General features: G+C 48.4%; 1 protein-coding gene across 1 annotated transcript in view; it reads left to right on the top strand.

Annotated features, from left to right (window-relative positions):
- Positions 1–307: 307 nt before the first annotated feature.
- STX1B (syntaxin 1B) overlaps positions 308–23,046 on the top strand; it is a 78,285-nt gene continuing 55,546 nt past the window's right edge. The window contains exon 1 of the mRNA XM_075830919.1: positions 308–643. Within this exon, the coding sequence (XP_075687034.1) occupies positions 614–643 (30 nt within the window). The 5' untranslated portion in view covers positions 308–613. The remainder of the gene's footprint in view (positions 644–23,046) is intronic.

Below are 23,046 nucleotides of genomic sequence, written 5' to 3' on the forward strand. Positions count from 1 at the left end.
AGACCACAGTGGTGAGATTATCCCCCTCGTAGACATGGCAGGCTGAGGCAGTGGATCCTGATTTCTTGTAGGTGACCACCTGAGCTGTGCACTGAGCACGTCTCTATCCCTGTGGCTGGGTGTGGACGGTGCAGCCCTGGGTCGTGTCTATAATTATCCCCCCTGAATATATATATTTATCACCAGCCTGGATATACATAGCTCCCAGAGATCTATTCCTGGCCATATGCTTTGCAGATGCTGGGGCTGGTGAGACTACAACTCCCATGATCCCCCGGGGCCCCTGCACTCGGCGCCTGCGCACTGCCTCTCCGCTCTGTCTCTTTCTCCCGCATCCTCGTCTGCAGCAGCATCAGCACCAGAGCAGCAGTGTCCTCCCCGCCGAGCATCCTCCCCGCCGCTGCCGCCAGCTCTGCCCTGCAGCCCGGTGCTCTCTGCTGCTGCCAGCTTCCCCTGTGCCCGCAGCTGCCAGTACCCGGGCTCCTGTGCGTCTCCCCGCACCCGTCCCCGGCATCAGCGCCCCCCCCCGGACTCTGCAGCAGTGAGGGGGGAGTAGTCACCAGGAGGAGGGAGGACTTGTCACCATCGTCAGTCCCCGCAGGAAGGAAGAAGCATGAAGGACCGGACACAGGAGCTGAGGAGTGTAAGCTGCACCCCTGTGTGTGCCCCAATTCTGCCTGTGCCCCCTTGGTAGTGGGGGGCAGCATGGAGGAGGAGGGGAGGGCTGTGAGAGGGGAGGGGGTGAGGAGGGTGCATTGCGGGTCTGTGTCTTACTGATTTATGAGCGGAGCCTCTCAGTGCAGGATCCTCCATGCCCACCGCCCGCTATGTGTGACCGCAGCGTGTGCATGACTGACCGGAGTGTGTGTGACCGGAGAGTGTGTGACCGCAGCGTGTGCATGACTGACCGGAGTGTGTGTGACCGGAGAGTGTGTGACCGCAGCGTGTGCATGACTGACCGGAGTGTGTGTGACCGGAGAGTGTGTGACCGCAGCGTGTGCATGACTGACCGGAGTGTGTGTGACCGGAGAGTGTGTGACCGCAGCGTGTGCATGACTGACCGGAGCGTGTACGAGACTGACCGCAGCGTGTGCATGACTGACCGGAGCGTGTGTGACCGGAGCGTGTACGAGACTGACCGGAGCGTGTACGAGACTGACCGGAGCGTGTACGAGACTGACCGGAGCGTGTGTGACTGGAGCGTGTGTGACCGGAGAGTGTGTGACCGCAGCGTGTGTGACTGGAGCGTGTGTGACCGGAGAGTGTGTGACCGGAGAGTGTACGAGACTGACCGGAGCGTGTGTGACCGGAGCGTGTGTGACCGGAGAGTGTGTGACCGGAGAGTGTGTGACCGCAGCGTGTACGAGACTGACCGGAGCGTGTACAAGATTGACCGGTGTGTGTGTGACCGCAGCGTGTGCATGACTGACCGGAGCGTGTGTGACCGGAGCGTGTACAAGACTGACCGGAGCGTGTGTGACCACAGCGTGTACGAGACTGACCGGAGCGTGTGTGACCGCAGCGTGTACGAGACTGACCGGAGCGTGTGTGACCACAGCGTGTACGAGACTGACCGGAGCGTGTGTGACCGGAGCGTGTGTGACCGGAGAGTGTGTGACCGGAGCGTGTGTGACCGCAGTCTGTGTGACCGGAGCGTGTGCATGACTGACTGAAGCGTGTGTGACCGGAGCGTGTACAAGACTGACCGGAGCGTGTGTGACCGCAGCGTGTGCATGACTGACCGGAGCGTGTGTGACCGGAGCGTGTGTGACCGGAGCATGTGTGACCGGAGCCTGTGTGACCGGAGCCTGTGTGACCGGAGCCTGTGTGACCGGAGCGTGTGTGACCGCAGCATGTGTGACCGGAGCCTGTGTGACCGGAGCCTGTGTGACCGGAGCGTGTGTGACCGCAGCATGTGTGACCGGAGCCTGTGTGACCGGAGCGTGTGTGACCGGAGCGTGTACAAGACTGACCGGAGCCTGTGTGACCGGAGCGTGTACAAGACTGACCGGAGCCTGTGTGACCGGAGCGTGTACAAGACTGACCGGAGCGTGTGTGACCGCAGCCTGTGTGTGACCGGAGCGTGTGTGACCGGAGCGTGTGTGTGACCGGTGTGTGTGTGTGACCGGTGTGTGTGTGTGACCGGTGTGTGTGTGTGATCGGAGCGTGTGCACGACTGACCGGAGCGTGTGTGACCGGAGCGTGTGTGACCGGTGTGTGTGTGTGGGACCGGAGCGTGTGTGACCGCAGCATGTGTGTGTGACCGGTGTGTGTGTGTGACCGGAGAGTGAACAAGACTGACCGGGGCGTGTGTGACCGGAGCGTGTGTGACCGGTGTGTGTGTGACCTGTGTGTGACCGTTGTGTGTGTGTGTGAGTGTGACCGGTGTGTGTGTGTGTGTTTGTGTGACTGGTGTGTGTGTGACCGGTGTGTGTGTGTGTGTGACATGTGACTGGTGTGTGTGTGACCGGTGTGTGTGTGTGACCGGTGTGTGTGTGTGACCGGTGTGTGTGTGTGACCGGTGTGTGAGTGGGTGTGTGTGACCTGTGTGTTTGCGTGGGTGTGACCGGCGTGTGTGTGACCGGTGTGTGTGTGTGACCGGTGTGTGTGTGACCGGTGTGTGTGTGTGACCGGCGTGTGTGTGTGTGTGACCGGTGTGCGTGTGTGACCGGTGTGTGTGTGTGACCGACGTGTGTGTGACCGGTGTGTGTGTGACCGACGTGTGTGTGACCGGTGTGTGTGTGTGTGACCGACGTGTGTGTGACCGGAGTGTGTGTGTGACCGACGTGTGTGTGACCGGTGTGTGTGTGACCGACGTGTGTGTGACCGGTGTGTGTGTGTGTGACCGACGTGTGTGTGACCGGTGTGTGTGTGTCTGTGTGACCGGCGTGTCTGTGTGACTGGCGTGTGTGTGTCACCGATGAGTGTGAGACCAGTGTGTGTGACTAATTTGTGTGGGTGTGTTATTTTAGTGTGCACAGGATTGGTGCATATGTGACTAATTTGTATGTGTTTGTGTCACCAGGGTTTGTGACTAACGTTTGTGTGACAGGTGTGTGTAATGTAACAGTGTGTGATCAACGTTTGTCTGACGAGCGGGTATGTGTGTGATCGGTGTCTGTGATTAGAGTTTGACCATTGTGTGGGATGTGAGTACGGCTGGTGTGTATGTGTGTTAGTAATGTGTGTATCATTCTGAGCAGCACATGTGATGACTGGCCGTTGTGATCGCCGCTGTGCTGTGTGTGAATGACACCATATTGTGTTCTGTACTAGTGTGTCATTGGCCGTGTGCTCACTATCTTGTGTGCAGTGTGTAGTTGTGGCTTCATTCATTGCCACCCCTCATTCAGCTCTCTGGCTCATTCATGTGTGTGCCAGGCCGGCAGCTGCAGAGCACGTGTTCCAGGGGAATTAATTACTTGTGTGATCAGCATGCAGGCAGTGTGTGGATGTAGAGTGCTCTGTATGTGTGTGGATGTAGAGTGCTCTGTACATGTGTGGATGTAGAGTGCTCTGTACGTGTGTGGATGTAGAGTGCTCTGTACATGTGTGGATGTAGCGTGCTCTGTACGTGTGTGGATGTAGAGTGATCTGTACGTGTGTGGATGTAGAGTGCTCTGTACGTGTGTGGATGTAGAGTGATCTGTACGTGTGTGGATGTAGAGTGCTCTGTACGTGTGTGGATGTAGAGTGCTCTGTATGTGTGTGGATGTAGAGTGCTCTGTATGTGTGTGGATGTAGCGTGCTCTGTACATGTGTGGATGTAGAGTGCTCTGTATGTGTGTGGATGTAGAGTGCTCTGTACGTGTGTGGATGTAGAGTGCTCTGTACGTGTGTGGATGTAGAGTGATTTGTACATGTGTGGGTGTAGAGTGCTCTGTACGTGTGTGGATGTAGAGTGCTCTGTACATGTGTGGATGTAGAGTGCTCTGTATGTGTGTGGATGTAGAGTGCTCTGTATGTGTGTGGATGTAGAGTGCTCTGTACATGTGTGGATGTAGAGTGCTCTGTACGTGTGTGGATGTAGAGTGCTCTGTACACGTGTGGATGTAGAGTGCTCTGTATGTGTGTGGATGTAGAGTGCTCTTTACGCGTGTGGATGTAGAGTGCTCTGTACGTGTGTGGATGTAGAGTAATCTGTACGTGTGTGGATGTAGAGTAATCTGTACGTGTGTGGATGTAGAGTGCTCTGTACACGTGTGGATGTAGAGTGCTCTGTACGTGTGTGGATGTAGAGTGGTCTGTATGTGTGTGGATGTAGAGTGCTCTGTGCGTGTGTGGATGTAGAGTGCTCTGTACGTGTGTGGATGTAGAGTGCTCTGTACATGTGTGGATGTAGAGTGCTCTGTACATGTGTGGATGTAGAGTGCTCTGTATGTGTGTGGATGTAGAGTGCTCTGTATGTGTGTGGATGTAGAGTGCTCTGTATGTGTGTGGATGTAGCGTGCTCTGTACATGTGTGGATGTAGAGTGCTCTGTATGTGTGTGGATGTAGAGTGCTCTGTACGTGTGTGGATGTAGAGTGCTCTGTACGTGTGTGGATGTAGAGTGATCTGTACATGTGTGGATGTAGAGTGCTCTGTATGTGTGTGGATGTAGAGTGCTCTGTATGTGTGTGGATGTAGAGTGCTCTGTACATGTGTGGATGTAGAGTGCTCTGTACGTGTGTGGATGTAGAGTGCTCTGTACACGTGTGGATGTAGAGTGCTCTGTATGTGTGTGGATGTAGAGTGCTCTTTACGCGTGTGGATGTAGAGTGCTCTGTACGTGTGTGGATGTAGAGTAATCTGTACGTGTGTGGATGTAGAGTAATCTGTATGTGTGTGGATGTAGAGTGCTCTGTGCGTGTGTGGATGTAGAGTGCTCTGTACGTGTGTGGATGTAGAGTGCTCTGTACATGTGTGGATGTAGAGTGCTCTGTACATGTGTGGATGTAGAGTGCTCTGTATGTGTGTGGATGTAGAGTGCTCTGTATGTGTGTGGATGTAGAGTGCTCTGTATGTGTGTGGATGTAGCGTGCTCTGTACATGTGTGGATGTAGAGTGCTCTGTATGTGTGTGGATGTAGAGTGCTCTGTACGTGTGTGGATGTAGAGTGCTCTGTACGTGTGTGGATGTAGAGTGATCTGTACGTGTGTGGATGTAGAGTGCTCTGTACGTGTGTGGATGTAGAGTGATCTGTACATGTGTGGGTGTAGAGTGCTCTGTACGTGTGTGGATGTAGAGTGCTCTGTACATGTGTGGATGTAGAGTGCTCTGTATGTGTGTGGATGTAGAGTGCTCTGTATGTGTGTGGATGTAGAGTGCTCTGTACATGTGTGGATGTAGAGTGCTCTGTACGTGTGTGGATGTAGAGTGCTCTGTACACGTGTGGATGTAGAGTGCTCTGTATGTGTGTGGATGTAGAGTGCTCTTTACGCGTGTGGATGTAGAGTGCTCTGTACGTGTGTGGATGTAGAGTAATCTGTACGTGTGTGGATGTAGAGTAATCTGTACGTGTGTGGATGTAGAGTGCTCTGTACACGTGTGGATGTAGAGTGCTCTGTACACGTGTGGATGTAGAGTTCTCTACACGTGTGGATTTAGAGTGCTCTACATGTGTGGATGTAGAGTTCTCTGTACATGTGTGGATGTAGAGTGCTCTGTACATGTGTGGGTGTAGAGTGCTCTGTACACGTGTGGATGTATAGTGCTCTGTATGTGTGTGGATGTAGAGTTCTCTTTACACGTGTGGATGTAGAGTGCTCTGTACGTGTGTGGATGTAGAGTGATCTTTACGTGTGTGGATGTAGAGTGCTCTGTACACGTGTGGATGTAGAGTGCTCTGTACACGTGTGGATGTAGAGTGCTCTGTACACGTGTGGATGTAGAGTGCTCTGTACATGTGTGGATGTAGAGTGCTCTGTACATGTGTGGGTGTAGCGTGCTCTGTATGTGTGTGGATGTAGAGTGCTCAGTACATGTGTGGATGTAGAGTGATCTGTACATGTGTGGATGTAGAGTGCTCTGTACATGTGTGGGTGTAGCGTGCTCTGTATGTGTGTGGATGTAGAGTGCTCAGTACATGTGTGGATGTAGAGTGATCTGTACATGTGTGGATGTAGAGTGCTCTGTATGTGTGTGGATGTAGAGTGCTCTGTATGTGTGTGGATGTAGAGTGCTCTGTATGTGTGTGGATGTAGCGTGCTCTGTACATGTGTGGATGTAGAGTGCTCTGTATGTGTGTGGATGTAGAGTGCTCTGTACGTGTGTGGATGTAGAGTAATCTGTACGTGTGTGGATGTAGAGTGCTCTGTACACGTGTGGATGTAGAGTGCTCTGTACACGTGTGGCTGTAGAGTGCTCTGTACACGTGTGGATGTAGAGTGCTCTGTACGTGTGTGGATGTAGAGTGCTCTGTACGTGTGTGGATGTAGAGTGCTCTGTACGTGTGTGGGTGTAGAGTGCTCTGTACGTGTGTGGATGTAGAGTGCTCTGTACGTGTGTGGGTGTAGAGTGCTCTGTACGTGTGTGGATGTAGAGTGATCTGTACATGTGTGGGTGTAGAGTGCTCTGTACGTGTGTGGATGTAGAGTGCTCTGTACACGTGTGGATGTAGAGATCTCTGTACACGTGTGAATGTAGAGTGCTCTGTACGTGTGTGGATGTAGAGTGCTCTGTACACGTGTGGATGTAGAGTGCTCTGTACAAGTGTGGATGTAGAGTGCTCTGTACACGTGTGGATGTAGAGATCTCTGTACACGTGTGGATGTAGAGTGCTCTGTACGTGTGTGGATGTAGAGTGCTGTGTATATGTGTGGATGTAGAGTGCTCTGTACACGTGTGGCTGTAGAGATCTCTGTACACGTGTGGATGTAGAGTGCTCTGTACATGTGTGGATGTAGAGTGCTGTGTATATGTGTGGATGTAGAGTGCTCTGTACATGTGTGGATGTAGAGTGCTCTGTACGTGTGTGGGTGAAGAGTGCTCTGTACACATGTGGATGTAGAGTGCTCTGTACATGTGTGGATTTAGAGTGCTCTACATGTGTGGATGTATAGTTCTCTGTACATGTAGAGTGCTCTGTACATGTGTGGATGTAGAGTGATCTGTACATATGTGGGTGTAGAGTGCTCTGTACGTGTGTGGATGTAGGGTGATCTGTACATGTGTGGATGTAGAGTTCTCTACATGTGGATGTAGAGTGATCTGTACATGTGGGTGTAGAGTGCTTTGTACACGTGTGGATGTAGAGTTCTCTACACGTGTGGATTTAGAGTGCTCTACATGTGTGGATGTAGAGTTCTCTGTACATGTGTGGATGTAGAGTGCTCTGTACACATGTTGATGTAGAGTGCTCTACATGTGTGGATGTAGAGTGCTCTGTACATGTGTGGGTGTAGAGTGCTCTCTACACGTGTGGATGTAGAGTGCTCTGTATGTGTGTGGATGTAGAGTTCTCTAAACACGTGTGGATGTAGAGTGCTCTGTACGTGTGTGGATGTAGAGTGCTCTTTACGTGTGTGGATGTAGAGTGCTCTGTACACGTCTGGATGTAGAGTGCTCTGTACACGTGTGGATGTAGAGTTCTCTACATGTGGATGTAGAGTGATCTGTACATGTGGGTGTAGAGTGCTTTGTACACGTGTGGATGTAGAGTTCTCTACACGTGTGGATTTAGAGTGCTCTACATGTGTGGATGTAGAGTTCTCTGTACATGTGTGGATGTAGAGTGCTCTGTACACATGTTGATGTAGAGTGCTCTACATGTGTGGATGTAGAGTGCTCTGTACATGTGTGGGTGTAGAGTGCTCTCTACACGTGTGGATGTAGAGTGCTCTGTATGTGTGTGGATGTAGAGTTCTCTAAACACGTGTGGATGTAGAGTGCTCTGTACGTGTGTGGATGTAGAGTGCTCTTTACATGTGTGGATGTATAGTGCTCTGTACATGTAGAGTGCTCTGTACACGTGTGGATGTAGAGTGCTCTGTACATGTGTGGATGTAGAGTGCTCTGTACATGTGTTGGTGTAGAGTGCTCTGTACATGTGTGGATGTAGAGTGCTCTTTACATGTGGGGATGTAGAGTGCTCTGTACACGTGTGGGGATGTAGAGTGCTCTGTACACGTGTAGATGCAGAGTGCTCTGTACATGTGTGGATGTAGAGTGCTCCGTACATGTGTGGATGTAGAGTGCTCCGTACATGTGTGGATGTAGAGTGCTGTGCACATGTGTGGATTTGGAGTGTTCTGCACATGTGTGTATTTAGAGTGCTGTGCACGTGTGGATTTAGAGTGCTGTGCACATGTGTAGAAGTAGTGTGCTTGAATATGTATAATAACTACTTGGTATCGGTTCCTTGCAGAATCTGGTTGTATGAGATCTGTTTCTTCGGGGTTAGATCTGTGTAGATGTGGTTTATTATCATACATCGTGCGTTCGGAAACATTGAGCTTCCATTCTACCATTTGACAGATTGGGATTGGACAATTTGATTTTACAGACTTAATATTTAATTATAATGTTACGTCACATTGTTCTGCTAATTGTTATGATGAGATTTTGATGCTACAATAATCTGTGCTGGAACAATCTGGTAACGTTGTAATTCATTGTTGTGTTCAATGATACGACGATTCACTTGTGTAGGGTGAATTATATGAGAGGTTGGGGAGTAAACATGAAAGACCAGGGTGCAGTGTATACTGCTGTGCATGAGATCTGCATGTATAATTGGGTTTAGTCATGTATATATCTGTTTATACACATGAGATCTGGTTGTATGATTGGGTTTAGGTCTGTCTATTTACATGGGATCTGGTTGTATGATTGGGTTTAGTCCTATAAAGATCTGGTTGTATGATTGGGTGTAGTCCTATAAAGATCTGGTTGTATGATTGGGTGTAGTCCTATAAAGATCTGGTTGTATGATTAGGTGTAGTCCTATAAAGATCTGGTTGTATGATTAGGTATAGTCCTATAAAGATCTGGTTGTATGATTAGGTATAGTCCTATAAAGATCTGGTTGTATGATTAGGTATAGTCCTATAAAGATCTGGTTGTATGATTAGGTATAGTCCTATAAAGATCTGGTTGTATGATTAGGTATAGTCCTATAAAGATCTGGTTGTATGATTAGGTATAGTCCTATAAAGATCTGGTTGTATGATTAGGTATAGTCCTATAAAGATCTGGTTGTATGATTAGGTATAGTACTATAAAGATCTGGTTGTATGATTAGGTATAGTCCTATAAAGATCTGGTTGTATGATTAGGTATAGTCCTATAAAGATCTGGTTGTATGATTAGGTATAGTCCTATAAAGATCTGGTTGTATGATTAGGTATAGTCCTATAAAGATCTGGTTGTATGATTAGGTATAGTCCTATAAAGATCTGGTTGTATGATTAGGTATAGTCCTATAAAGATCTGGTTGTATGATTAGGTATAGTCCTATAAAGATCTGGTTATATGATTAGGTGTAGTCCTATAAAGATCTGGTTGTATGATTGGGTATAGTCCTATAAAGGGATATATGATATTTAGTTGTATGATTGTATTTAGTTCTGTATAGATTTTTTTTACATGAGATCTGGTTGTATGATTGGGTTTAGCTCTATAAAGATCTGGTTGTATGATTAGGTGTAGTCCTGTAAAGATCTGGTTGTATGATTGGGTATAGTCCTATAAAGGGATATATGATATTTAGTTGTATGATTGTATTTAGTTCTGTATAGATTTGTCTATACATGAGATCTGGTTGTATGATTGGGTTTAGCTCTATAAAGATCTGTCTGTATAGATGAATCTAGTTGTATAATTGAGTTTATTTCTGTGTAGATCTGTCGATACACATGAGATCTGGTTGTATGATTGGCTTATATAAAGATTTGTCTATATACATTAGATTTATTTGTATGCTTGGGCTAAGCTCTGTATAGATCTGTCTATACACATTAAATCTGGTTGTAGAATTGGATTTAGCTTTATAAGGATCCCTCGGGATACATGAGAATTAGTTGTATGATCGGATTTAGTGCTATAAAGATCTTTTGATTGATCGTTTTTATCCAGTGTCTCACCATAAATAGAGCGATTGTTATTCAATTCATTTAAGGTCAGATTGATTGGAAGATTCCTTCTATGGTCCTCTTATAGTGACCCTCTGATTTTAACAGTCCCCCACAATGTTTTGTGGGGCACTGTTGCTCCTCTAATTACTGTGCTCCTTTGGCTTATAGATCAGAGATCTGCCATGAGTTGGATCCTAACAAATGCAATCTACTGATTTGTCCAGACCAGGAGGTTCTGTCACCACATTATAGATTGTACGGATTAAGATCTTTCAGCAGACAATTAAAGTGTCTGATTCCCTAATTGGAGGTAAAGTCCATATATTGCGCATGCAGTGGGGACTGATAAGGGACTTGATGCCTCCATGCTGGAGTTGGGATTGAGATTATGAAGCTCCGTCCACATACATGAGATCTGGTTGTATAATTGGAATTGGGATTATGAAGCTCCGTCCACATACAGTGAGGTTCAGGATTATTTGGGCAGTGACACAATCTTCATGATTTGGGTTTTGCTGCCTTCACATTGGATTTGAAATGAAACATCTGAGATAAAATTGAAGTTTAGACTTGTAGATAACAGTGGTCCTAGTAATAAAGAGGCTCTGTCACCACATTATAAGTGGCCTATCTTGTACATGATGTGATCGGCGCTGTAATGTAGATAACAGTGGTCCTAGTAATAAAGAGGCTCTGTCACCACATTATAAGTGGCCTGTCTTGTACATGATGTCATCGGCGCTGTAATGTAGAGAACAGTGGTCCTAGTAATAAAGAGGTTCTGTCACCACATTATATGTGGCCTATATTGTACATGATGTGATCGGCGCTGTAATGTAGAGAACAGTGGTCCTAGTAATAAAGAGGTTCTGTCACCACATTATAAGTGGCCTATATTGTACATGATGTGATCGGCGCTGTAATGTAGAGAACAGTGGTCCTAGTAATAAAGAGGCTCTGTCACCACATTATAAGTGGCCTATCTTGTACATGATGTGATCGGCGCTGTAATGTAGAGTACAGTGGTCCTAGTAATAAAGAGGCTCTGTCACCACATTATAAGTGGCCTATCTTGTACATGATGTGATCGGCGCTGTAATGCAGAGAACAGTGGTCCTAGTAATAAAGAGGCTGTCACCACATTATAAGTGGCCTATCTTGTACATGATGTGATCGGCACTGTAATGTAGATAACAGTGGTCCTAGTAATATAGAGGCTGTCACCACATTATAAGTGGCCTATCTTGTACATAATGTGATCGGCGCTGTAATGTAGAGAACAGTGGTCCTAGTAATAAAGAGGCTGTCACCAGATTATAAGTGGCCTATATTGTACATGATGTGATCGGCGCTGTAATGTAGAGAACAGTGGTCCTAGTAATAAAGAGGCTCTGTCACCACATTATAAGTGGCCTATCTTGTACATGATGTGATCGGCGTTGTAATGTAGAGTACAGTGGTCCTAGTAATAAAGAGGCTCTGTCACCACATTATAAGTGGCCTGTCTTGTACATGATGTGATCGGCGCTGTAATGTAGAGAACAGTGGTCCTAGTAATAAAGAGGCTGTCACCACATTATAAGTGGCCTATATTGTACATGATGTGATCGGCGCTGTAATGTAGAGAACAGTGGTCCTAGTAATAAAGAGGTTCTGTCACCACATTATAAGTGGCCTATCTTGTACATGATGTGATCGGCGCTGTAATGCAGAGAACAGTGGTCCTAGTAATAAAGAGGCTGTCACCACATTATAAGTGGCCTATCTTGTACATGATGTGATCGGCGCTGTAATGTAGATAACAGTGGTCCTAGTAATACAGAGGCTGTCACCACATTATAAGTGGCCTATCTTGTACATAATGTGATCGGCGCTGTAATGTAGATGACAGCAGTGTTTTTTATTTAGAAAAACGATCATTTTTGACAGAGTTATGACCTATTTTAGCTTTATGCTAATGAGTTTCTTAATGCCCAACTGGGCGTGTTTTACTATATGACCAAGTGGGCGTTGTGGAGAGAAGTGTATGACGCTGACCAATCAGTGACCAATCAGCGTCATACACTTCTCTCCATTCATTTACACTGCACATAGCGATATAGCTATATCGCTATGTGCAGCCTAATACACAAACACTAACGTTACTGCAGTGTCCTGATAATGAATATACATCACCTCCAGCCAGGACGGGATGTGTATTCACAATCCTGACACTCCAGCACAGCAAGCGTAATCTAGTTTTAAATGACAGTTTACAGCGTAATCTCGCGAGACTACGCCTGCTGTGCTGTAAATCAACCACAAACGTTACTGAAGTGTCAGGATTCTGAATAGACATCCCGTCCTGGCTGGAGGTAATGTATATTCACTGTCAGGACACTTGAGTAACGTTAGTGTAAAGGATCTGCCAGGCACAGTGGGGTTAACGCCCATAGGTAATCAGTCGGCACCTGAGTCTATGTCTCTGAGACTGACTCCAGCTTCCACCAATCAGGCTAGCAGGCTTAGGAGTGGGAGAGCCTATCGCAGCCTGGCCAGACTCAGCTAGCTCCCGCCCTCTGTCTATTTATACCTGCCTTTCCTGTTCCTCCTTGCTTGTGATTCTTCTCGTGTGGTTTCCTGGTCCAGCTACAGCTCCTGACTATTTGATCCTGCTCCATACTGACCCTGGCTTACTGACTACTCTCCTGTTCTGCGCTTGGTACCTCGTACACTCCTGGTTTGACTCGGCTCGTTCACCTCTCTTGTTGCTCACGGTGTTGCCGTGGGCAACTGCCCCATTTCCCTTTGCTTTGTGTACCCTTGTCTGTTTGTCTCGTGCACTTACTGAGCGTAGGGACCGCCGCCCAGTTGTACCCCGTCGCCTAGGGCGGGTCGTTGCAAGTAGGCAGGGACAGAGTGGCGGGTAGATTAGGGCTCACTTGTCCGTTTCCCTACCCCTATCATTACAGTTAGTGTGTGTGGCTGCACATAGTGATATAGCTAGAACACTATGTACAGTGTAAATGAATGGAGAGAAGTGTATGACGCTGATTGGTCACTGATTGGTCAGTGTCATACACTTCTCTCCACAACGCTCACTTGGTCAAAAAGTCAAACACGCCCAGTTGTTCATTGAGAAACTCATTAGCATAAAGCAAATATAGGTAAAAAATGATCGTTTTTCTAAATAAAAAAAACACTGCTGTAATCTACGTTACAGCGCCGATCACATCATGTAGAAGATAGGCCACTTATAAGGTGGTGACAGCATCTTTATTACTAGGACCACTGTTATCTACATTACAGTGCCGATCACATCATGTACAAGACAGGCCACTTATAATGTGGTGACAGCCTCTTTATTACTAGGACCACTGTTATCTACATTACAGCGCCGATCACATCATGTAGAAGATAGGCCACTTATAATGTGGTGACAGCCTCTTTATTACTAGGACCACTGTTATCTACATTACAGCGCCGATCACATCATGTACAAGACAGGCCACTTATAATGTGGTGACAGAGCCTCTTTATTACTAGGACCACTGTTCTCTACATTACAGCGCCGATCACATCATGTACAAGATAGGCCACGTATAATGTGGTGACAGAGCCTCTTTAAGTTTGGTGACTCGGCCATTGCAGAATATTCCACCTCTTTCCTTATAATCTCCTGGGCGGCTTTCGCAGGATGTTTTGGGTAATTGTCCATCTGTCCTGTGAAGCGACGTCCAATCACCTGCTGCATGTGGTGGAATCTGAGCAGAAAGTAAATCCTTGAACACTTTACAATTCATCCGGCTGCTTCTGCCTCCAGTCACATCATCAATAAACACTAATGACCCAGTGCTGGCAGCCATGCATGCCCATGCCATCACACTGCCCCCACCCTGCCATCACACTGCCCCCACCATGCCATCACACTGCCCCCACCATGCCATCACACTGCCCCCACCATGCCATCACACTGCCCCCACCATGCCATCACACTGCCCCCACCATCACACTGCCCCCACCATGCGATCACACTGCCCCCACCATCAATCTGCCCCCACCATGCCATCACACTGCCTCCACTATGCCATCACACTGTCCCCACCATCAAACTGCTCCCACCATGCCATCACACTGCCTCCACCATGCCATCACACTGCCCCAACTATGCCATCACACCGCCCCCACAATGCCATCACACCGCCCCCACCATGCCATCACACCGCCCCCACCATGCCATCACACCGCCCCCACCATGCCATCACACCTCCCCCACCATGCCATCACACCGCCCCCACCATGCCATCACACCACCCCCACCATGCCCTCACACTGCCCCCATCCTGCCATCACACTGCCCCCACCATGTGTTACAGAGGATGCGGTGGCTTTGGATCATGAGCCTTCTCTGTACTTTCTCCTCCCATCGTTCTGGTCCAGGTTGATCTTCGTTTCGCTTCTTTACATGTTGTTTGGTAAAGTCTAATCTGGTCTTCCTATTTTTGCGGCTGATTAATGGTCTGCACCTTGTGGTGAACCCTCTGTATTTGCTCTCATGAAGTCTCCTCTTTATGGGAGACTTAGATACTGATCCACCTACTTCCAGGAGAGTCTTCACTTGGGTAGATGTTGTGAAGGGGTTTTTCTTCACCATGGAAAGGATTATGCGATCATCCACCACTGTTTGTCTTCCGTGGATGTCCAGGCCTTTTAGAGGTCATGAGATCACCAGTGCGCTCTTTATTTTCAAGAATGTACCAGACTGTTGCTTTGGCCGCTCCTGACATTTGTGCTTCTCTCTCTGATGGATTTCTTCATTGTTTTCAGCCTAACGATGGTCGGTGTCACTTGCATTGAGAGATCCTCTGACATCATGTTGTGGGTTCACAGCAACAGCTTCTAAATGCAAATGCCGCACCTGGAATCAACTCCAGACCCTTTACCTGCTTAATTGATGATGGATTATTGAGGGAATAGCCCATGCAGCCCATTAAATAGCTTGTGAGATAATTGTCTAATTACCTGATGTGAATACCCTCAAATTAAAGCTGAGAGTCTGAACTTTAAACCCATATTTATTATAGAACTGGATATTCAATATGTTTTGGTAAACAGCTAAAATGCCAAAACTCGTCACTGTCCAAATAATTCTGGACCTAATTGTAGTGAGATCTGATTGTGTTATTGGTATTATGAAGTTCCATCCGCATACGTGACATCTGGTTGTAGGATATTTCGGATTGGCTTCATGTAGAGGTACCTTTTATGTAGTGGTTTGGACCCGCAATCTTTAATTCTGAGGCGATCAGTTAATTATTGAGTAATATAGAGCCAGCATTCATACACGCCTGCTCAGCTCTATAGAGTGCCGGAGGGAGATTCTCCAACACAGCGCGAGGGAAAGAGAGAGAGGCAGTGAAATCATCACATTAAAGAGGAATTCTTCTTAAAGGAAAGTCTACCTACTCTGCCCACCGAAGGGAGTGGCCTGGGTTGTAGAAGGCAGAGTTACACTTCTAGGATGGGGCTGGGGTAAATCAAGGGCGTAATCTATTTTCTACTTTGCTTTACACTCTGTGGTTTACATTATAAGTGCCCGATCCCTGTTATATCTGAATGCACTGTATTGTAATACGCTGTATGACCTCTACATGAATGTTATAGCATAGAAGAGAGTCCCTGACACCTGTATAGACAGAAGAGAGTCCCTGAAACCTGTATAGACAGAAGAGTCCCTGACACCTGTATAGACAGAAGAGAGCCCCTAACACCTGTATAGACAGAAGAGAGAACCTGACAGCTGTATATACAGAAGAGAGTCCCTGACACCTGTATAGACAGAAGAGAGTCCCTGACACCTGTATAGACAGAAGAGAGTCCCTGACACCTGTATAGACAGAAGAGAGTCCCTGACACCTTTATATCCAGAAAAGTTCCTGACACCTCTATATACAGAAGAGAGTCCCTGACACCTGTATAGACAGAAGAGAGCCCCTAACACCTGTATAGACAGAAGAGAGAACCTGACACCTGTATAGACATGAGAGTCCTTGACACTTGTATAGACAGAAGAGAGTCCCTGACACCTGTATAGACAGAAGAGAGCCCCTAACACCTGTATAGACAGAAGAGAGAACCTGACAGCTGTATATACAGAAGAGAGTCCCTGTCACCTGTATAGACAGAAGAGAGAACCTGACAGCTGTATATACAGAAGAGAGTCCCTGACAGCTGTATACACAGAAGAGAGTCCCTGACAGCTGTATATACAGAAGAGAGTCCCTGACACCTGTATATACAGAAGAGTCCCTTGCACCTGTATGGACAGAAGACGGTCCCTGACACCTTTATGTCCAGAAAAGTTCCTGACACCTCTATATACAGAATAGAGTCCCTGACACCTGTATAGGCAGAAAAGGGTCCCTGACAGCTGTATATAGAGAAGAGAGTCCTTGACACCAGTATAGACAGAAGAGAGTCCCTAACACCTGTATAGACAGAATAGAGTTCCTGACACCTGTATAGCCAGAAGAGAGTCCCTGACACATGTATACACAGAATAGAGTTCCTGACACCTGTATAGACAGAAGAGAGTCCCTGACACCTGTATAGGCAGAAGAGAGTCCCTGACATCTGTAAAGACTGGAGAAAGTCACTGCCACCTGTACAGACTGGAGAAAGTCACTGCCACCTGTACAGACTGGAGAAAGTCACTGCCACCTGCACAGACTGGAGAAAGTCACTGCCACCTGTACAGACTGGAGAAAGTCACTGCTACCTGTACAGACTGGAGAAAGTCACTGCCACCTGTACAGACTGGAGAAAGTCACTGCCACCTGTACAGACTGGAGAAAGTCACTGCCACCTGTACAGACTGGAGAAAGTCACTGCCACCTGTACAGACTGGAGAGAGTCACTGCCACCTGCACAGACTGGAGAAAGTCACTGCCACCTGTACAGACTGGAGAAAGTCACTGCCACCTGCACAGACTGGAGAAAGTCACTGCCACCTGCACAGACTGAAGAAAGTCACTGACACCTGTACAGACTGGAGAAAGTCACTGCCACCTGTACAGACTGGAGAGAGTCACTGCCACCTGTACAGACTGGAGAGAGTCACTGCCACCTGCACAGACTGGAGAAAGTCACTGCCACCTGTACAGACTGGTGAGGGTCACTGCCACCTGCACAGACTGAAGAAAGTCACTGCCACCTGTACAGACTGGAGAAAGTCACTGCCACCTGTACAGACTGGAGAAAGTCACTGCCACCTGTACAGACTGGAGAAAGTCACTGCCACCTGTACAGACTGGAGAAAGTCACTGCCACCTGTACAGACTGGAGAAAGTCACTGCCACCTGTACAGACTGGAGAAAGTCACTGCCACCTGCACAGACTGGAGAAAGTCACTGCCACCTGTACAGACTGAAGAAAGTCACTGCCACCTGTACAGACTGGAGAAAGTCACTGCCACCTGTACAGACTGGAGAGAGTCACTGCCACCTGCACAGACTGGAGAAAGTCACTGCCACCTGTACAGACTGGAGAAAGTCACTGCCACCTGCACAGACTGGAGAAAGTCACTGCCACCTGCACAGACTGAAGAAAGTCACTGACACCTGTACAGACTGAAGAAAGTCACTGCCACCTGTACAGACTGGAGAGAGTCACTGCCACCTGTACAGACTGGAGAGAGTCACTGCCACCTGCACAGACTGGAGAAAGTCACTGCCACCTGTACAGACTGGTGAGGGTCACTGCCACCTGCACAGACTGAAGAAAGTCACTGCCACCTGTACAGACTGGAGAAAGTCACTGCCACCTGTACAGACTGGAGAAAGTCACTGCCACCTGTACAGACTGGAGAAAGTCACTGCCACCTGTACAGACTGGGGAGAGTCACTGCCACCTGTACAGACTGGAGAGAGTCACTGCCACCTGCACAGACTGGAGAAAGTCACTGCCACCTGTACAGACTGGAGAAAGTCACTGCCACCTGTACAGACTGAAGAAAGTCACTGCCACCTTCACAGACTGGAGAGAGTCACTGCCACCTGTACAGACTGGAGAAAGTCACTGCCACCTGTACAGACTGAAGAAAGTCACTGCCACCTGTACAGACTGGAGAAAGTCACTGCCACCTGTACAGACTGGAGAAAGTCACTGCCACCTGTACAGACTGGAGAAAGTCACTGCCACCTGTACAGACTGGAGAGAGTCACTGCCACCTGTAACCTGTACAGACTGGAGAAAGTCACTGCCACCTGCACAGACTGGAGAGAGTCACTGCCACCTGCACAGACTGGAGAAAGTCACTGCCACCTGTACAGACTGGTGAGGGTCACTGCCACCTGCACAGACTGAAGAAAGTCACTGCCACCTGTACAGACTAGAGAAAGTCACTGCCACCTGTACAGACTGGAGAGAGTCACTGCCACCTGTACAGACTGAAGAAAGTCACTGCCACCTGTACAGACTAGAGAAAGTCACTGCCACCTGTACAGACTGAAGAAAGTCACTGCCGCCTGTACAGACTGAAGAAAGTCACTGCCACCTGTACAGACTGAAGAAAGTCACTGCCACCTGTACAGACTGGAGAAAGTCACTGCCACCTGTACAGACTGGAGAAAGTCACTGCCACCTGTACAGACTGGAGAAAGTCACTGCCACCTGCACAGACTGGAGAAAGTCACTGCCGCCTGTACAGACTGGAGAGAGTCACTGCCACCTGTACAGACTGGAGAAAGTCACTGCTACCTGTACAGACTGGAGAAAGTCACTGCTACCTGTACAGACTGGAGAAAGTCACTGCTACCTGTACAGACTGGAGAAAGTCACTGCCATCTGTACAGACTGGAGAAAGTCACTGCCACCTGCACAGACTGGAGAAAGTCACTGCCACCTGCACAGACTGGAGAAAGTCACTGCCACCTGTACAGACTGGAGAAAGTCACTGCCGCCTGTACAGACTGGTGAGGGTCACTGCCACCTGCACAGACTGGAGAAAGTCACTGCCACCTGTACAGACTGGGGAGAGTCACTGCCACCTGTACAGACTGGAGAGAGTCACTGCCACCTGCACAGACTGGAGAAAGTCACTGCCACCTGTACAGACTGGAGAAAGTCACTGCCACCTGTACAGACTGAAGAAAGTCACTGCCACCTTCACAGACTGGAGAGAGTCACTGCCACCTGTACAGACTGGAGAAAGTCACTGCCACCTGTACAGACTGAAGAAAGTCACTGCCACCTGTACAGACTGGAGAAAGTCACTGCCACCTGTACAGACTGGAGAAAGTCACTGCCACCTGTACAGACTGGAGAAAGTCACTGCCACCTGTACAGACTGGAGAGAGTCACTGCCACCTGTAACCTGTACAGACTGGAGAAAGTCACTGCCACCTGCACAGACTGGAGAGAGTCACTGCCACCTGCACAGACTGGAGAAAGTCACTGCCACCTGTACAGACTGGTGAGGGTCACTGCCACCTGCACAGACTGAAGAAAGTCACTGCCACCTGTACAGACTGGAGAAAGTCACTGCCACCTGTACAGACTGGAGAGAGTCACTGCCACCTGTACAGACTGAAGAAAGTCACTGCCACCTGTACAGACTAGAGAAAGTCACTGCCACCTGTACAGACTGAAGAAAGTCACTGCCGCCTGTACAGACTGAAGAAAGTCACTGCCACCTGTACAGACTGAAGAAAGTCACTGCCACCTGTACAGACTGGAGAAAGTCACTGCCACCTGTACAGACTGGAGAAAGTCACTGCCACCTGTACAGACTGGAGAAAGTCACTGCCACCTGCACAGACTGGAGAAAGTCACTGCCGCCTGTACAGACTGGAGAGAGTCACTGCCACCTGTACAGACTGGAGAAAGTCACTGCTACCTGTACAGACTGGAGAAAGTCACTGCTACCTGTACAGACTGGAGAAAGTCACTGCTACCTGTACAGACTGGAGAAAGTCACTGCCATCTGTACAGACTGGAGAAAGTCACTGCCACCTGCACAGACTGGAGAAAGTCACTGCCACCTGAACAGACTGGAGAAAGTCACTGCCACCTGTACAGACTGGAGAAAGTCACTGCTACCTGTACAGACTGAAGAAAGCCACTGCCACCTGTACAGACTGGAGAAAGTCACTGCTACCTGTACAGACTGAAGAAAGTCACTGCCACCTGTACAGACTGGAGAAAGTCACTTCCACCTGTACAGACTGGAGAAAGTCACTGCCACCTGTACAGACTGGAGAAAGTCACTGCCACCTGCACAGACTGGAGAAAGTCACTGCCACCTGTACAGACTGGAGAAAGTCACTGCCGCCTGTACAGACTGGTGAGGGTCACTGCCACCTGCACAGACTGAAGAAAGTCACTGTCACCTGTACAGACTGAAGAAAGTCACTGCCGCCTGTACAGACTGGAGAGAGTCACTGCCACCTGCACAGACTGGAGAAAGTCACTGCCACCTGCGCAGACTGAAGAAAGTCACTGCCGCCTGTACAGACTGGAGGGAGTCACTGCCACCTGTACAGACTGGAGAAAGTCACTGCCACCTGCACAGACTGGAGAAAGTCACTGCCACCTGTACAGACTGGAGAAAGTCACTGCCACCTGTACAGACTGGGGAAAGTCACTGCCACCTGCACAGACTGGAGAGAGTCACTGCCACCTGTACAGACTGGAGAAAGTCACTGCCACCTGTACAGACTGGAGAAAGTCACTGCCACCTGTACAGACTGGAGAAAGTCACTGCCACCTGTACAGACTGGAGAAAGTCACTGCCACCTGTACAGACTGGAGAAAGTCACTGCCACCTGTACAGACTGGAGAAAGTCACTACCACCTGTACAGACTGGAGAGAGTCACTGCCACCTGTACAGACTGGAGAGAGTCACTGCCACCTGTACAGACTGGAGAAAGTTACTACCACCTGTACAGACTGGAGAGAGTCACTGCCACCTGTACAGACTGGAGAAAGTCACTGCCACCTGTACAGACTGAAGAAAGTCACTACCACCTGTACAGACTGGAGAGAGTCACTGCCACCTGTACAGACTGGAGAGAGTCACTGCCACCTGTACAGACTGGAGAAAGTCACTGCCACCTGTACAGACTGAAGAAAGTCACTACCACCTGTACAGACTGGAGAGAGTCACTGCCACCTGTACAGACTGGAGAAAGTCACTGCCACCTGTACAGACTGGAGAAAGTCACTACCACCTGTACAGACTGGAGAGAGTCACTGCCACCTGTACAGACTGGAGAAAGTCACTGCCACCTGTACAGACTGGAGAAAGTCACTGCCACCTGTACAGACTGGGGAAAGTCACTGCCACCTGCACAGACTGGAGAGAGTCACTGCCACCTGTACAGACTGGAGAAAGTCACTGCCACCTGTACAGACTGGAGAAAGTCACTGCCACCTGTACAGACTGGAGAAAGTCACTGCCACCTGTACAGACTGGGGAGAGTCACTGCCACCTGTACAGACTGGAGAAAGTCACTGCCACCTGTAACCTGTACAGACTGGAGAAAGTCACTGCCACCTGTACAGACTGGGGAGAGTGTTTGAGTATATGGAAAGACGAGACTTGTACAGTCATGGCTTCATGTCAGGGCCTCAGTTTTTAGAACCATTGCCGGATTTTCTCACTAGAGCTTGTCAGGACATTCATCATCCCTCTGTATGAGAGCAGACTTTTAACCCTGTCATCCTCCATCTGGTGAATTTTGCATGAGGTCACCCTGAGACTCATGATGTCATCCATATTGCAGTATAAAATGGCGTACACCTGACATAGATTAAGTTTCATTGCAGCTTTTCCCCTGATGCTTCTCCCTCATGCAGCAGGAGTGACATTTATTCCCGTAATCTTGTGTCGTAGTCACTGAATAAGTATCATGAGGAAACCGAGTTACCATATAGATGAGTGCGCTACATCGATGATGTACCCGGCGGTCACAGGCGCAGTGGTTTATAGTGTGTGTACTGTACTTACAGGGAGATATACAACAACACTAAACTGTATATAACGACTGGAGCTGCACTGTATGCCACTCCTCTACAGCGCTGCATGATGGGATGTGATGTAGGGACTTTCTGACTGGTCCTTAAAGGACCATATACTGCAAGCTATCTGCTACGATCGTAATGTCCACTTGTGGAAAGTTTTTCTTTTCATTGCAAGCATTGTTCCTGTGCATTGCCGCACATGTATCTTCTCGCAGATAATGGGGTTCTGGTCCTATTAACATGCAGTCGTGGACAAAATTGTTGGGACCTTCCGTTAAAGAAAGGAAAACCCACAATAGTCACTGAAATAACTTGAAACTGAGAAAAGTAATAACAGATTTCAATTTACTGAAAACCAACTCATGGGAATCAGACTTTGCTTTTGATTTGCGGTTCAACAGAAAATGTAAAAAAATAAATAAATAATGAAACTGTTCAATAATGATGGTCCCTAATATTTTGTGGCACAACCTTTTGAGGCGATCGCTTCAAACAAACGGTTTGTGTAACTGTCAGTGGGACTTCTGCTCCTGTCCGCAGGTATTTTGGCCGCTCCTCGTGAGCTCCGGCTGTCTCAGGTGTGACGGCAGGTCTGCGCTCCTTCCACAGATCTTCCGTAGGATTTAGATCAGGGCTCATAGAAGCCACTTCCCAATAGTCCAATGCTTTGCTCTTAGCCATTCTTAGATGTTTGTAGCCGTGTGTTTTGGGTCATTATCCTGTTGGAGGAGCCATGACCTGCGGCTGACACGGAGCCTCCTGACACTGGGAAGCACGTTTCGCTCCAGAATGCCTTCATAGTCTTGAGATTTCATTTTAGGCTGCACAGATTCAAGACCCCGTGTTCTAGATGCAGCAAAACAGCCCCAAAACTTCACCGGCCTCCCCCATGTCTCGCAGCAGGCGCAATCTTCTTTTCTTTTCTTCATTTTTGCGTCTGTGAACATAGAGCTGGTGGGACTTGCCAAAAAACTCCAGTTTTGTCTCATCT

Source organism: Rhinoderma darwinii, chromosome 6 (assembly GCF_050947455.1).
Source record: "Rhinoderma darwinii isolate aRhiDar2 chromosome 6, aRhiDar2.hap1, whole genome shotgun sequence".
NCBI lineage: Eukaryota > Metazoa > Chordata > Amphibia > Anura > Rhinodermatidae > Rhinoderma > Rhinoderma darwinii.